Source organism: Pygoscelis adeliae, unplaced genomic scaffold (assembly GCF_000699105.1).
Source record: "Pygoscelis adeliae isolate BGI_AS28 unplaced genomic scaffold, ASM69910v1 Scaffold359, whole genome shotgun sequence".
In the NCBI taxonomy this organism is placed as follows: Eukaryota; Metazoa; Chordata; class Aves; order Sphenisciformes; family Spheniscidae; genus Pygoscelis; species Pygoscelis adeliae.
Window position 1 is genome coordinate 420,045 of NW_008825553.1, and position 16,754 is coordinate 436,798.

At 55.5% G+C, this 16,754-nt stretch overlaps 2 protein-coding genes across 2 annotated transcripts in view; one reads left to right on the forward strand and one right to left on the reverse strand.

Annotated features, from left to right (window-relative positions):
* Positions 1–2,671, reverse strand: part of SYF2 (SYF2 pre-mRNA-splicing factor) — a 54,027-nt gene extending 51,356 nt beyond the window's left edge. The window contains exon 1 of the mRNA XM_009332183.1: positions 2,595–2,671. Coding sequence (XP_009330458.1) covers positions 2,595–2,671 — 77 coding nt within the window. The remainder of the gene's footprint in view (positions 1–2,594) is intronic.
* A 1,834-nt stretch (positions 2,672–4,505) lies between these two features.
* The window catches only part of RUNX3 (runt-related transcription factor 3), a 52,576-nt gene continuing 40,327 nt past the window's right edge, over positions 4,506–16,754 (forward strand). The window contains exon 1 of the mRNA XM_009332184.1: positions 4,506–4,541. Coding sequence (XP_009330459.1) covers positions 4,506–4,541 — 36 coding nt within the window. The remainder of the gene's footprint in view (positions 4,542–16,754) is intronic.

Here is a 16,754-nt window from a genome sequence, read left to right on the forward strand (position 1 = left end):
TCGGGACGAGCAAACTGCCTGCGAGAGGGGGTCACTTCTCCCCAAATTTCTCCTCCGCTCGGTCCCAGCTCCCGGCAGGATCTCGTGTCCCCAGAACTGAACCTGCCTTTGTTTCATGACTGCCATCCTCTTGTCGCAACTCCTCTGCAGCTGGGCTGCTCGGGGTGAACCGGGCGGGCTGGCGTGGGCTGGAGCTGCTGGGACCGCGGCTCCCAGGCGTGTGCCAAGACCTTTTGGGGAAGAAGCTGGGGGCTTGCTAACGCATCGGGCAGAGCTCTGCAAACCTCTGCCTTTTCCCTTCCTGACGCGATTCAGGAGCGAAAGCTTGAGCTGATCACGGCTGCAAGGACCCGGGTCCTGAGCGACGGCTCGACAGCGTCGCGCTGAACCCAGGCAGATCAGGGGAGGGTAATCCTAAATCCCTACCCAAAGAGCAAAATGCAGCAGGCCATCCAGCAACGCGTCACTCCAGAGCAGCTTTTCGCCTATTTTTGAGCACACGAAAGGTTACGTGTCCTTTTGAGGTGGATCGGTGGTGTCAAGCTGCATCACCATACCTCCGTGGCCTTGAGCCGTCTTCTGAGCAGAGGGCGTTGGAGAGGCAGCAGAAAGAGCCAGGGATTGAGGGGTGGGGGGTGTAAATCCGGACCGGCTTCCCCAGCCCCAGCACGGATACACCATGCCGGAGCACAGGGCAAATAGGCAAAATAGCCACGTTCATCTTAATGCCCTCCGCTCGGAGATGGTGGCATTATAAATGTGTCCTTTGTACTTCGTGCAGCTAATTAAAGGCAGTCCCATGGCAAGGAAATAAGAGAAGTTTATAAAAAACATTTGCATGGTTCTTTTTAATCTATACTTCTCCCTCCGCAAGCCAGATGAAGAAATGCTGGGGTTTAACTGGGCTTGCTCATTTAAAAATAAAAAGAGAGCGAGCAACAGAAATATCACGTCTTGTATGCAATTTCCATACAAATAGGAACTCATAAAAGCAATAAACATCTTTGTTTCAGACATAATTTTTTATTAAATGGGGGAGAATTAAATGATTGCACCAAGGATGGAATATGGCCAAATGGTGAAACATTTGTTTAGTATTAGGACAAGAAATCCTTGTTTTCTTTATGGACCTCAGTGTGTCTTCTCCTGCCCGGCTAGATTTGGGTGAGTACTGCAAAACATTCACGAACGTTCATTTAAATTCCTCATGGCTTTGGGGGATTCAACCGCATTCATAGTTTTGTTTGCTTTTCTGGGCACATCCATGAAAATGGGTGTTTGTTTGCGCAAATATTTAAGGAATGAAATGAAAAAATCCCAAAGGTATTCACTAGTTAGTCTGGAAACGCCTTTTTTTTTTTTTTAATATATATAGAAAAGGGATTTTTTGGCTTTCCAGCGGGGCGGGCAAAGGAGCCCCACGTGGGAGAGCGGCACCAATCCCTGTTTGCCCACGCCGGATTCACAACTGAGTAAAATATCTGGCGGGGACTGAAATGAATTTGCCTCCAGTCGACGGTTTGGGGATATAAACCCCATTTTTGGCGGCCAGCGGCGGTTTGGCCCGGGGGCTGCCTTTGCGTCTCCTCAGTTCTCTTGGAAACTAGCCAGAAGTTGTACGATAAACTCGGCTGAACCGGCACTGGCCCGAGTTGCCGGCACAGCACGTGGGACCGGACCGAGCCGCGGCCGCGCTCCTTCGCAGGGCTGCGAAACACTTTTCTCTCCTTTTTTCGCAAGGCAAAAATAACTACGTCTTTTTCTGCTCCATCCAACCACCTTGCGGCTCGACTCCTGGGTCCGGCCGTGCCCTCCCGGGACCTGAGAAGCTGCCGTCGCGGTGGCAGCCGGTTGCCTCTAAGTCATCAAACCACAAATGTCACATCCGTGAGTTAGTTCTTCGTTACTGATGGCTATCGGGCCGGGGAGGCCTCAGGCACAGGGGCTGGTTTCTCAACAGCCACCGCTGCGTTTTCAGTGGAAACCTGCAGGGACGGCCACGGGGTGCGATGGTCCGTGGGGCCACCGAGGGAGGAGAGAGGTGCTGGCAGCTCGGGTGCTCTCAGACCTTTCCACTGAGGGTTGGGAGTTATCTTGCCTTGGGGTGAGCCCTGCGAAGGCTCGCTGGTGGCACGGGCTGGCTCCTCTGCTCGGGGTGTCCATGCTGGGCTCGTTCGCCTCTTCCTAGCTCAAGTTGCCAATGTTTGACGTTTTTTCCTTGATTTTCGTAAATCTAAAAGCGTGCGGGAACAGCTCATAAACTGTCACCGTCCGTCCACGCTCCCCAGTGAAAATGAAACGGTGTTATATCACTTTTTTTGCCTCTTTCTCCATCGTGTTGGTGTCCTCGTGGGCAGCTGCCCTCGCCCCACTGCCTTCCCCAGGTGGCTTCATGCCCTTGCGTGGGAGGCAAAGGGCACCGAGCCTTGGTCCTGGCATCCAAGGAGGGAATTTTACTGTTTCTTTTGCAAATGCACGAATGTAGGCGCAGTCTCAGCCCTGTCTGGCCGTAGTGCAGTGCTCAGTGCTGCTCTGAAGGAACTGGGACTGATCCTGGGGTTTAGTCCCTGCTTCGCTGCTTCTCCTGGGCTCACCTCCGGTTGATCGTGGCAAATTTCCTCCTGTCTCTGCGCCTTCTTCTCCGCTTTGCTAAAGGGAGCGGGTGGTCCATGCGGGCGTGGGGAGCCTGAGGGTCCCTGCTAGCCCTTCATGGCCTCGTTAGCCTAATGAACAGGCAGGGTTCTGCCTACAGCGGGGAGCGTGGGGGCTCGGATGGTCCCTGCTGTGCTGCTCTGCCCCCAGGGAAGGCAGAAGGGTTGCGGCCCAGCACAGGGCAGCCTTGTCGGGGGGAGTCTGAAATCCCCCCCGAGAACATTGTCCGCCCCGTAGGGGAAGAAATAAGCCATGATCCCATGGGGGACCCACCTCGTCCCCGAAATGTGGCAGCTTGAATGGACAAACTGACTTCTTCTGGCCCTGGACCTGCCCCAGCAGATGCTGGAGGAGGAGCAGGAGGAAACCCTGCGGTGACGGAGCTGGTGCCAGTCACCTTTGGCTTCTGAAAGCGGGCGATGCTGACTGCCCTGGTGCGGCAGGCGGATGTCATTTCTTCTCTGGAAGGTCACTGCGTCCGTGCCTTTCCCCCATTTGCCACAAGCACGAATTAGTCAGACTTTTGCAATTGCTGCTTTGGGGGCTGTGGTCTCGGGCTGCCGCTGCGCACCGGGGCTGACGCATCCCGGGGCATGGGGAAGCCGCCCCGGTGCTCCGGCCGTGCCCCAGCACACTGCCTCTCCTTGCTGCACCCCCAAGACACCAGCGGCTTTCCTCGCCTGTCAGGGCAGAGGTGATGGCCCCGGCTCACCCCAAGCAGAGGTTTCTTTTTCCACCCTTCCTGTAACTGGCCACTGCAGGATTCCTGCTCGGCAAACTTCCTTTTAATGGATTCCTGTGTTTCTTCCTAACCACAGAAAACTGTAACCCTGACAGTATCTCGAGTGGTTTTTCCTTCCTCCCGCCATGCTCTGCTCTGGGCAATGCCTCCGGTGGAGGCTGGGTGAGCGGGCACCGGGAAACACCGTGCACGTGTAATGGTGTCACCGAGCTTTGCCGTCGTGTTTCCCTAAAGGCAGGGGTTTTGTCTCATCCTCTACCACCCAAGGTGATTTTATTAATATTATTTTTTAACATACGGGTAACTAAGCTCCCCACCAGCACGACGGCAGTGCATCGCACCGGGGGTCTGCGGTGATCGGGTGCTGGGGTGGGAGACACGAGCACGTGGACCGTGCCTGCCCGCAGCCGGATATGTTATCTGTGTCTGCAGGTGGGAAGAGCAAGGCAGAGCCCGTGTGCTGGGGAGAGGAGGGATGCCCCCGTAGATGTCTGCACACCCGTGAGCATTGCACTCCCCGTGGGCATTTGCACGCCCATGAGCATTGCAATACCCGCAGATGTTTGCACACCTGTGAGCATTGCACACCCAGGAGCTCCCCTACAGTCACAGCTCAGCCACAGCCTGCTCTCACCCAGCGCCCTGGGTCCCTTCACCCCCCTACCCCTGCGCAAACCCTCCCTCTGCCCCCCCCAGCTCCCCGGGGATGGAGGGCGTGGGGAGTTCCAGTACCGCCCCGGCCCCACGCACACGCGCTCGCCCACATGCCGGGGGCCTGGCGCGCAGCGCCACGTGGCCACGAAATCCGGTTTGCCTCCATTCGTCCTCCCCTCCTGGGGAAGGCTTGTGTGCTCGGAGCTCGCGGGCTCCTGATTGACTGTCAGTGGCTTTGCCTTTTCCAAGGGAACCCCGCTGACTGGTGGCATGTCTTTTTTTTTTTTGTCTTTTTTTTTTTTAATATATTTGTGTGTGTGTGTGTGTGTGTGAACGAGTATAAATCCATTGTCTCTCATCACCTTGTTATGATCTAATAGGGGTAGAGAGACAGTGGCGTTCCCCTTTGCTGAGCACTTTAATTCATGATGATTTCTTAGACTTGATCTCCTCCGATATGTCGTCAGTGTTTGCGGTCCACTGTTTTGGCCGCGTACGGTTTGGGAAACAAAGAATGAGCTGTATGTTTGCAGGCTCAGATCCACACATGGTCGACATTAGGAGCAAGAATGTGACTTCCCATCCGAAGCGATGAGCCCAAGCCACGGGCCACGCCGTAAATACTCCCCGAATGAGGCTGAGCAACGGAGGGGAGAACATTGAAAAACCTGCCAGGAGGTCTCCAGTGGCATTAGGGTGCTGGCGATGGGGGCTTGGGGTCAGCCCTGAGGATGCATGTCCCCTCTCCCTCCTGCTGCAGGGTGCTTTTGCACCTGATTTTTCTCCTGGGTACCTCCAGGGCAGGAAGAAAGTATCGCTGCAGGGGTCATGTCCATTAGCTGCGCAAGCGATGCAGGATCCAGAGGGCTGAGCTCTCCCTCAGGGCTTCCCATCACACTTTCATTTTCCTTGGCTCCGGTGCTTCATCCCTGACGTGGCGGGAATGGAGCAGGCGCAAAGGCTGGGGCTGAATCTGCACTCCCGGCCCCTTCATCCCAGAGATCCCAGCAGCCTTTAACTTCAATTCTTGGCCAAAAAACATTAGCCTTGCCCTGTCACTGGTATAACCTCTGCGGACCCTGCGGCGAGCGTGGGCGAGGTGAGACCCTGCGCCGTCGGCCGGCTTCTGCTGACACCCCTCCAAAACTGAGGCTGACCATCTTGCTGAACGAGGATTCGTGATGCACCGCTGCAGGGGAAGGCGGAGGGAACGGGGTGCCGAAAGAAGAGCTTCTTTTCAGGGTGGGGATGTGCCCTGTGTTGTAAGAGAGGAGATATTCGGGTGCACCAGGCTGGGGGGTGCTGATGGCAGCACCCTGGGGTGGCGGAGCTGGGTGGGAGGAAAAATGAGTGAAGACACGCTGCAAATCTGGTACGGTGCCCCCAGTTATATGCAGGCGATCGGCATTTGCTGGAGCATGGGGCAGCATCCCCGACGTTCATGCTGGCTGAAACCACAGATGCTTCAGGTTTTTTGGTTGCAAACACAAATCCTCCTCCACCCTCTGGACCTGCTGCCGCTCCCTGCCTTTTCCGGAAAAATTTCTCTGCGTTTCCACCCATTTCTGCCTCTTCCCTTTGCCATCCTGGCCTCACCGGGGCAGCTGCCGCGCCGGCGGCGGATGTGGTTTCCCGGCCGGTGGGGACGACGAGGCCCTTCGCAGAAGCACCCCCAGGGGGGCAGCTCCCTCCTGGGCACCCCCTGGCAGAGAAGGGCGTGTGGGAAAGGGGGGAACGGAGAGCACCCACCTCCCACGCAGGGCACCAGCATCCCACCTCGGCCGCTTCGGAGAGGGCAGGATGCGGCCCCAATGTACCGGGTGCTGTACGGACCATCGTGACGCCGAGATGCACTGGCAGCCTAAAGCAACACCCGAGCTGGCCACGACAGCGGTCTGCGGGGTGCCAGGCACAGCCTTCGACCGCAGTGTTCTCCTCCTCCTCCTCGGCTCTTGTCTTTCTAAAAATGCTTTAATTCTTTATTTTTTTATTTTTTTTTTCCAAGAAAGTGGGACAGCCGACGCGTCTGCAATCTGGGGGTATTTTCCATAACATAAACATATTAAAAAGAAAAAGAAAAGGGAAAATAAAAAGAAACAATGATTTTCCATTCCCACTGGAAGCAGCGAGTGCGTTTGCAACATGAGGAACGTATTACTCAAGCTATTGTAAAATAAAATATAAGAACAACCAAAATAGGAGGAGAAGGGAGAGATTTAAAAAAAAAAAAAAAAAGGCCTCAGTTGGGAAGGGAGACACTGAAAAATGGGCTTTTTTTCAACAATCTCTGTTGTGCAGGAGGGCCCTGTAGAGACCTGACCTTTGCCTCTGGGATGGCCGGATCCTGGATGGAGGGATAAGAGGCTCCTGGGTTTGTATTTCCACTTGGGGAGATGCAGCCCTCCCCGTGACGGCTGGGAAGGGACCTCCTACCACCCTGGATGGTCCCATCCCCCCAGCGAGGAGCATCTCACGAGGGATTCGTGTCCCCGAGGTGCCACCAGTTTCACGGCCACGATTCGGGGCAGCGGGTGGCGAGGGATGTGCTAGCGGTGCCCAAATAACCGCCGGCACCAGCCACGCATCCCGCGCCCCCCCAGCCCGCCCCGCCGGCGTCTGGGGCACCGACTGCTGAGGTTTCACCGGTCCCTTTGGCATCGTGGCAGGGTTCGACCTCATGACCACAAGCTGTTGGCGTGGGTTAGAAGCTCCCAGCCGGGAGGAGGCACCTTCCAAGGGTCTTTTCTCCTGGTAATGATGGGATTTAGGGCTCCAGGGCGGCTTTTTTTTTTCCAGTCGCAGTGTTTATGGCAGCTATACTGGGATGTGATTTCACAAGGCAGCATGGTTTTTGTTAAAATAGCTTCTAAAAAAAATCAAAACAAAATGGTAGGAATGATGTTAGCGGCACAACCCTGGACCAAAGTCTGCCCTGGCTTCTTGCACCCTCTGCGCCTCCTGGGTCCCGGCCAGGGCTCAGTCTGGCACGGGGACAGACAGACAGACAGGCAAAGGGTGTCGCAAACTCTCCGCGTGCCGATGGAGAGCGTGCCAGTGCCCGTGATTGCGGGACAGGGTGAGCTGGTCGTTAAAAGATACTCATTGTGTTAACGAGCGTTGGTCGGGGCTTTGCAAGAGGTTTCCCGCATGGCTCCGGGTGCAGCACCAGCATCCCAGGATGGAGCCGACAGCACGGGGTCCGTGTGTCTGTTAGATGGGTGTTGGTTAAATAGTGCTTCTCTTGCAGCTGGAAGGGAGTTTTCTTGGAGGAAAACCTCAGCAAGCGACTGGAGCGGTTGCTTTCTGATCTCTGGAGCAAGCACGTGGGTTATTCCCAGGAGCGGCACGTTTCCTAACCAACAACACAGCCCGCGCACGCCTCCCGCCCAGCTGCTGCCACTAGCGGGGCTGTTACAGGAATATCCCCAGCTGCAGCTCGATTTCTCTCCCAATGAGAAGCCAAAAAGCCAGGGACGAAGCTACACTCAATTGCAAATACTAAAAATTCCCGCGAAAATTGCCTATTTCCATTCCCGTTCATATTGCTTACAAAATATTTAAAGGAGTATTGCCCCCTGCATCCCACGCTCAGCGATGGTGGGTGCAAGCCAGTGGCAGGAAGATGCTCGAGCTGGGAGCGGGGCCACGCACCGATGGGGTGCACGGAAAAGCCGGGGAGGCTGTTTCTCCACAGCCTGGCAGACATTAAATGCCAGACACGGGCTGCGCCGTTTCCCTTTAAACTGGAAGCATATGCGTGGAGATAATTTAAGGACAGAGCACGGTGCCGTAATTTCAGTGACTTGAAGTCAGGATTAAACTACTTAGCAGGGATTTGCGAAAGGCCATGCCGTTTTCCCTCATTAGGAGAGAGAAAGTGCCGGCCAGAGAACGTAAAGACTAAATCAGATGTGCTGTTCCAAAATTAAGCCCCTGTTCTGCAGCTCCTTTGCACCGTGCCCCATTTTACTGGCCACTTTTGTGCCCAATTACCTTGAACCCTGTAATTAAACACCTTTTTTTATTAGCCCTGGGTTGGTTTGGAAAATCTTGCCGAATGAGCGAGCCTACCATTTTTTTTCCACAAAACTCAGCAAAACTGCCAGGCTGGGAGGAGCAGCCCCAGCCCCGACTCCTCGTCCCTAAGCGGGGTGGTGGGACACCCACCAGCATCTCGGCCCCGTTCCCATGGGGGTTGGATCCCATGCACGTGCTTTAAACCTTCCTTACCTCTGCAGCTAATAGGGACCTCTAAGTGGTAAAGCCTTTCAGACCCGAATTTACCCCATGTTAGCGTCGTGCGTTTGCTTTTTGCACCTCGAGCTGGGCACAGAGCTTCACTTCATTTGTTTTTTCCCAAAAGATCACGTTTCTTCTCCCGCTTAGCTCTGCTTTCACCAAACGTGGCAGCCCTGCGCTCACAAGCAGGGGCTCGACCCGCTCTTGCAAGCCCAGGGGCTGCTGAATCCATCACAGCTTGCTTTCTCCCGTCGATTTGGGGACTTCTGGTCTGTTGTAGGAAGGTCTGAGTTTGGGTCAGGATTGTGGAGATGTTTCGTGGTGGAGCGGGTGCTGGTGGGACCTCGGTGTGCATCAAGGTGTTGCTGGGAGCCAGAGCTGGGCAGTTCAATCCTGAGTCCTCCATCCTGCAACTCTCCCCATCGCCTTCCTCCCTCAGATGGAGGTCAGTGGGATAACATATGCAAACGAGATAGTTTCTGATCAGCCAACGCTTTAGTTAACTCTTTTGAGCCCAAACTGTGCTAGCTGGCACCACCAACACACATTTTTCTCCTGTCTCTCCAGGGCTGTGATGCCAGAGTTCATCTTCATTTACTCTGAGACAGCAGTATAGGATATTATTAAAATGCAAAAACATTGCTCATATTTACTAGAAATACGTGCCTATCCATCCTCCAGGGTTTGTTTTGCCCAGGTAGCCCCAGCCAGAGGGGACGTTATCCTTGAGAAATGTGGCTCTACATGCTGTGGTTGGATCTGGCCGGGGGAAGACAAATGGGGTTAGTTAATGGTGATGAAGGGAGCCCACAAAAAAAGTTGAATCTGTGATGGTGGGAGGGATTGGGACCCACAAAGTCAAAGCTTTGGGTCCGTGATGGGACAAGCAGGTTGCCTACGATGCCGGCTCCCAGCACCTCCATCCCAGCTGCACCGAGAGCCAGACGCCCTTCGCAGGAGGGGTTAAATGGGACCGGCAGTGCTGGGATTCCTCCTGCGCTGCCTGGAAAGTCAACACATGCTTGGTGTAGCGGGTGGATTAGCCAAGCCCTTAAGGTGGCATCTTTTAGTCGTTTCAAACCTCTTTCTACCTCGACAGCCAGCAGGCACAATTTAACCCAACACCCATTGCTTGGGTGGTCAGTCTCACCATCCCACCCCGTGTCGGAGGAGATTAAATACCCTCATCATGTCCAGCAAGAGCAGGGGCATTGGGATACGCTCCTGAAATGGGGAATTCACAGTTTGTCTCCCTGAACTTTCACCGGAGACATCCCACCTCCCATCCCCGACCACCTCTGCGGTTCCACTGCTGCCGTTCAGCGGGCGAGCAAGGCCGACCCTCGCCGCTGGGAGATGAAAAGACCCTGATCCTGCCAAAATTCAACCCCCTTGAATCCCACTGACATCAATGGAAGCGGGAAGCGCTCGCTGGCGGCAGGATGGGCTCGTCCCTGTTGTGTCTTGAAATGCCAAGAATGCGAATGCGAGCTTGCCGGGGCTTGCGGGGATTTCCTTGGGTTAACGTCACGTCTGGGGGGGCTGGTTGAAAGCGGGGGATCCTTGCTGCCGGAGGTGGGATGCACACGCGGTGCCGGGACTGTGTTGTGTTGCAGGGTCTGGTGCCGGGGGGTTTGCCGTGGCCGAGGGGTGGGAGACGGGGGAACCAAAGCACTTGCCGGGGAGCCCCTGCGCAGCGTGTCCGGGGTCCTTGGGGAAGGCTGCGGTGGAGCTGCGGGTTGAACCCAGACATCTTGCTTCCCCCACCAATGCCTTCTCCTGGAGCATGTGCTTCCTGCCAGCGAGGGCCCGCCGCTCGGTTGGAGGAGAAAATGTAAAAACATTCTCGAAAACCACCAGTCTTGGAGGGTCGGGCAGGCGCGGAGCGGCTCAGACCCCAGGACATGGCTGAGGTTGCATTTTGCAGATAAGATCCCCTCTCTCCCCACAGAGCTGACTGCTCGTGTGAGACCGAAAGCCGCTACCGTTTTGTCTGGGCAAGTTCTCCATTTCTCTCGTCTCCAGCCCCAACCTGATGCTGAACCCAGGCTGCTGTCTGGGCTGGGGCGAGGAGCCTGCTCACTCATGGTGTCAGCCAGCTGACCCAGGCAGACAGACACCTCCTGCTTGCATATGAACTTTTATAAGAAACTTCTGCAAAAAAAAAAAAAGAGCTCATGCTGATAAGCGCAGGGCCGGGGGGTTGATGGAGGCGAGAAGGCGCGGTTCCCTTTCCAGGCTGCTGGAGATGGATGAGGAGCAATCAGTGACTTAACAGCGATCCCTAAATAACATCGCGTTTGATTTGTCTGAGTTCATAGCCAAAAACCAGAAAAGTACCTTCTGGGTCGTTTTTAGCCTGTGACTATTTCCTCCGAGTCGGGGCTTTGTTGTGTGCCTAAAGGGATGCGTAGGTGCTGGGTGAATTTGCAGGCTGAACCCTCTCGGGGGCTTGTTTTCTGGAGCTACTCTGCGACCACCAGACATCGGTGGGGGACGTCGGGCAAACTCGCACTGATGAGAGCCTTTACCGAAGGGCAAATATGAAAGCAAATGTTTGCACCGGGAAAAATAATCTGGGGAATGAGCAGAAGCAACGCAACCCAGAGCCCATCTAGTCAAAGTGGCCCGACTGCAGCCCTGCTGCGAAATAGCCTCGCCCGGAGTTAATCGTAGAAGTGAAAGTAGTGAATAATTGCAAAAAGCAAATGAACCCAGGAAAAATGGTGCGGGCCTGCAGGACAATTTGCAGCTGGAACCAGAGGCCAGTTCTCTCAGAATTACCGTTCTGTAGGCTAGTCGTTGACGGCAGAGTTTGAGGTCGCTCCGTGTCGCTGCTAGAAGATCTTCACTGTTTCTGCTGCGGGTTGCCCCAAAGTCTGGCGGAGATGGCAGAAATCAGGGATTGCTCCCACAGGGGTGATAAACACCTCGCACGGGAAGAGCTGGTCCTTGCCCAGGACCTTATTTTTTGTGGAAAATGGCCAATGCGTTGCATTGACAGAAACGTTTGGGGTGCAATCACGGCACTGGCATTGCAAAAGGGCTGCCAGCCAGGCCGAACCTCATCTGTGTCTTCTGCCTTGAGCTATAAGGTAGAGTTAATGAGCTGCGTGTGCCGGCGATGTCATGGGCAAGCTGCTTGAGGAACAGCTCGAGTGAGGTGGACCTGGGGTGACGACTGAATGCGGAGATGCGGGATCTGCCCGCGGGGCTGAGCAGGCAGCTGCCCGCAGGCGACCTGTGCGCTGCCGGCCGTGTGCTCATGCTCCACACCAAGCAGCATCGCAATGGGCTGGAGAAACACGCTGCCAGCCTCCGGTTCGCATTTCTCCAGCTGTACGCGATGCTGCTTGGTGCAGACCTTGCAGCTTCGTTGGGCTCCATCGCTGCAACCGGTCCCGTTCTTGCCGTCCCTGATCTCTGCCTTTAAATATCAGTTTTGGGGGCTTTTCCCAAACTGTTCGCTTGCTGGAGAACAACTATCAGCCACGCCGCACTGGCACTGCTGTGCAAAGCTCATCTGCCTGCAAACAGGCGGGGAAAACCCTTGCGTGGATGAAAGCTGGTGGATTAGGCACATTTATAAACCACGCATTTATAAAGCACCTCCTATGATCTGCCTCCCTCCCAACCCGCCGGCTCTGCCTCCATCAGGGCTCAGCCCAGGCAAGAGAAATGGGGTAACCTCCTCGGGGGGAAGATGGGGAAAGCATTGGGGCTGAGGCAGGAGGGGAGGAGATGCCCGTGCCGGTGTCACTGCCGGCCACAGCGGCGTGCCGGTGGCCCTCCCGGCGAGGTGTCGCAGGCTGAGGTTTGGGGGGAAACTCTCCACCTCCAGCAAGAGGATATTCCAGGAAGGGCTTTGGAAATTTAGCAAAGCTGCCGCAAGGCATCTCCGCTGCCCTGTGGTCAGCCAGCATGAGGTGGCACGACCCTGTCACCCTCTTCGGAGCAAGATGCAAACGATGCACGAGGCCACCGTGGAAAGCCCACATCTGTGGGCTGCCTGGTTAAAGGGGTGTCCGGTGCTCTCAGGTCAGTGGGGTGCCCTCGGGGTGACCAGGCTGGGTTCCCTTTGCAACGCTGATGTCCCACAGGGAAGTTAAATGGATATAGCGTATTTGCACTTGCCTGTAAAGCCGCTTTTGCTGAGATGTGACCCTAAGATGCTCTGTCAGACCTGAACCAAAAGGGAAATTGGAGTTCCCTGTCTGACGCCAGCGCCTGTCGCAGTCAGCTGCCAGCCCCCTCCTGCCCTCCCGGGGAGGGGGGGGGGGAGGGGTGAGCACCCGTTTCTGTCCCCACATCCCAGGGGTATTTGCAGACATCGCAGCCCTGAAGCAGCTAAACCTTTGGCCGAGGTTTGCTAACAGCCAGGTGCCCTTTGCAGGGAGGCAGGTGAGCGTGCGGGAATGTGAGCGCTTCCCGAGGTTCACTTTCTCTCTCTTCACGTTTGACTTCCCCAAAGGGATCGCTCGGCAGCCGGAGCCCAGCACAGGCTCACTTCACCCCGCCAGGGCTCGAGCACATACCCTGGCCGCTGTTTCAGTGTGTGGATGCAAGACCCTTCCCCAGGGGTCTCTGTGGGCTCCCTGCTGCCCTGCAAACCTCAGCGTAGCACAGGAGCACTGAGCACCCGTTTGATACCCAGCACCACCCCAACATTTTGGGCCAGGCTGTAGAGAACAACAGTGAAAAATGCTCTTTAGGAAACCCCATTGCACATTCAGCCACCGTACAGTTGGTTACCCCGTAAGGAGGTTACCCCATCTTCCCCCCGAGGAGATCGATTTTCCCACCCCACCAGGGATGGGGATGAGCGATGGGCAGTTTTGCCAATGCACAGCTATTTTCCAAGGCAAGAAAGGGCTTTCTGCAGCCTTTTTGTGTTGCAAGAGTGCTTTGCTCAGCACGTGCAGGAGGATTTCCCAGCACCCGGCCCTCGGCGTTCTGTCTGGGAGCCTTTCCATGACAGTAACTCCTCCAAGCGCCTCTCCTTGCAATTAGAAATCGTTTCGTGTTTTTCTGCATCCACCCCATTGTACTTTTCTCGTTGTCATGTGCCTTTCGGTTCCTCTTTCCACCATCCAGACGTTTCCCCTTTTTCTTTCCTTTGGAATTTTTTTTTATTTCTCCCCCTGTCGCGTTTTGGGTTTTGAAGGGCTTGGCACCACCCCGGGCTCCGGCGGCACGGCCGTGGGACGGGCACCGCCCGGGGCCCCGGCGCTCAGTCCCTTCCCTCGTGGTTTCGGCTGTGCCAGGCTCCGGGGGCTCCAGGGAAGGTCTGTCCAGGGGTCCCAGGAGCCCCAGGAAATGCTCACCATGACTTCAACCACCTGCCTTCCAACGTGGGGAACGGACACGTTGGAGATGTCTCCACGCAAGAAGAGTCCTCATTCCCCATAGGGTCTGGCACGAGGCATCGCGTCCCCCCCTAAAACTCCTCTGAAACCCCCGAAGAGAGAGAAACTCCCATGAACTTGAATAGCTCTGAACAAAGCCCAATGTTTCCAGTCGTGCTATCCACCTTTGGGCATTTTTGGAGGAGATGGGATGTCCTTAGGCACTCCATAACCTTTGCATGAATAGTTCCTTTTCTCTGCATAAGCACATTCTTAAAGGAGCGTTGGGCTTTCATTCCCCACTTACTTCAACCGTCGCACTTCTCTGTTCACTTGTTTAAATCAAGCATAAAGCTCTAACTGTTCTTTGAATATTTATGACTAGTTTTTATCTCATGCCATGCATACAAAACATACTTGATTTCTTTCCTAAAAGTTTTTTCAAGTGCAAAGTTTTAAAAACATGTGGCTTTTATTGCAGGCAGGAATGAATAACAGCATTCCACCAGTAACCACATTAAATGGAACAGTAATATTCATATGCGTAAGGGCAAAAGCTGCCTTGTTTCCTATTTGCAGTTGAACTCTGAAATTAATTAAGAACTAAAAGGATCTGACAGTCATTAGGATCTTTTAAAAAAGAGTGGAAGTGGCAGATGGGACCCACGCTCCAAAAAGCTCGGCCGTGCTATCAATAGCACAGAGGATGTGAGCCCTGAACATGCTCCTCATTGTCGGGCCGTTGTGGGGAGAGGAGAATCGCGGTCCTGAACAATGAAGAATGGCACTTTCGTGACTTCAGAACTGCAGGGATTCACGTCAATCGCACTCGTGCTCCTAAGTCACTTCGCAGCTTTTGAAAACCCCATCTCATCCCGTCGGCGCTGTACACGCTCGAGCATTTGTGCTACGCCCGGAGCGCAGGGCGCCCGCCAAAGGCTGGTGCCGGGGGAGCGGTGGGTCCTGGCTCCCCTCACGTGCTGTTTAGAGAGACAATAAATCCCTTGACAGCAGCAGCATCGCTCCTGAGTCACCCCGCAGCATGCGCTTGGGGCTCACCGCTCTGGTCCCCGAGTGAATGAGGATGCGCACGTGGGTGCACCCCCGTGTGGAGTGTCTCCCTGGGGATGCTGATTGAAATGAGGACTGGTAATTAAATGCACTGGTATAAAATGGGGAGAAGTGGGAGGACAGGCAAGCCCCAAAGCTGTAGGGAGAGTCAGCAGCCACTTCTCCGGTCATGGCCGTTTCTAGTCCTTCAAATGATGGTGAATGAAACCTGGTCCCAGGCAACCGGGTGGGAATCTCATGTTGATTTTCCCAAGGGACAGCACTTCATGCCAGGATCTGAAACTCTGGCTAAAGTCTTCCTCGTCCTCCTCCTCTTGCTTCCCCAAGCAAGGAAGCTGGACGCCAGGTGCCAGGGCTGTGTAAGCAGACAGCAAGGTGAATTTGGGCAGCCGTGGCCCCCAGGAAGTTAATGGATGAGGATTTGATGTCAAGCTGCAGCCCTGGCCCTGGAAGCGGGTGCTGAGAAGGGTTTCCCCCACTGCGGGTATCGCCCAACCCCGGGGCGCAGAGCCCACCGCAGCCCTGCTGGAGTCGTCAACAGGCCGGTCTCGCACTTATTTCTTCCCCCGAGCCCCGCAGCTTCCTCCCGCAGGAACCTCTGCCTGCAGCGCCTGTAATTGCCCCGTGGGAGCCCGTTTTAGCGGTGACACTCAGGGGTTAAAAATTGTCACCATCGTGCACCCCGTTGGACCCGGCATCTGTTGTTTGATTTATGAATGAATAGCACGCTCCCTCCCTGCATGCTGCTCTCAGATCCCCTTCCCTTAGACTACAAAATAGATCCAGACACCCGCATGGCCCTACTGAGCGCCGTGCTCCTGAGAGGTCTGAGGCAGAGTTTGCGATGAATTTTTAATAGAAAACTTCCTATAAGCCTCTGCGCTCGCTTCCTTGCCGTCGAAACGAGTGGCTCTGCTGCTAAATAGCAGCTCAAATGAATTAAAAACTGCAGAGGAGCCTGTAAGGGAAGTAATCCCAGTGAGTAATGATTTAAAGAGCCGCTGACCTCCCTGCGATGTGAACAGTAGCTTTCAAGTATTTGAAAAGAGGCCCATGCAAATCCTGGGTCTTATACTCTATTAACCTCCTCTGGAGCGCAGGGAGGGTGGCGGCAGAATAATCCCCACGTGTCGATGTCTCCTGGTTTGCGGAGGGCCGGAGCGGTGTGAGGTTTGCCCCCTGTTTGCGACTCTGAATCCTGCTGTGCCGAAAAGGCTAATTTAAATGAAAGACAATTCCCGCGAGGGCACGGTGCCGCGGGTCCCCGTAGCTCGGGGCTTTGCTCGCTTGAACACCTCTTTGCAGGAACAGCCGCTGGGTTGCTTTGCTGGGCTCCGCACCTCCGGGGGTCAGCAGACAATTTGGGGGTGGGGGGAGCCTGGTTTGCCGCTGCCCTGTGTTTTGGGTCCCACTTTATATTGCTGCACGTCGGCGGCTAACTCCGCACCTACGCAGCGGAGGAGCGCAGGGCTGTGCAACGGGTTACGGGGGTGAGTCTGCATCCCGTTGCCCTGAAGTCAAGAACGAGGCAGGGTGGGAGGGCAGAGGGTGCCAGAGAAGAGTGGCTTTTGGGGAAGGAGCAGGACATGGAACCCCGCACACCCGGGAATACCCACCCTCAGCGACTGATTCAGGATAGTTTTGGGGAGCCGTTGTATGTTACCTCGAGGACACCGAGGTGATGTAATTAGGTGCCCTTTCTGACAGGTTGCTCCCAGTATAAAAAGGGATTAGATAAACGCATGGATGGCAGGGCTGTGAGCGGACACTGAACGGATAAAGCAACCAAACCGGGAAAGGCAGGAGACGTAAAGCTGGAGACGAGCATCGTGCTGCAGGGAGGCGGCTCTGCCCTGCTGGGACCGAGCCCGAAATCACCCCATGGGGGTTTGCAGGACGGGATGGGCAGCCACGGCGGGGCTCTACCTGCCCGTGCGGGGGACACCCGCCCTGCACGGCTCCGGGGCTGCAGCCTCGGGGGCGGGGGTGACCGGCTAACGCCTCCGGGCCTGCGCAGGGAGGCGGCTGGGGCAAAGGCGGGGTAGCCCGAG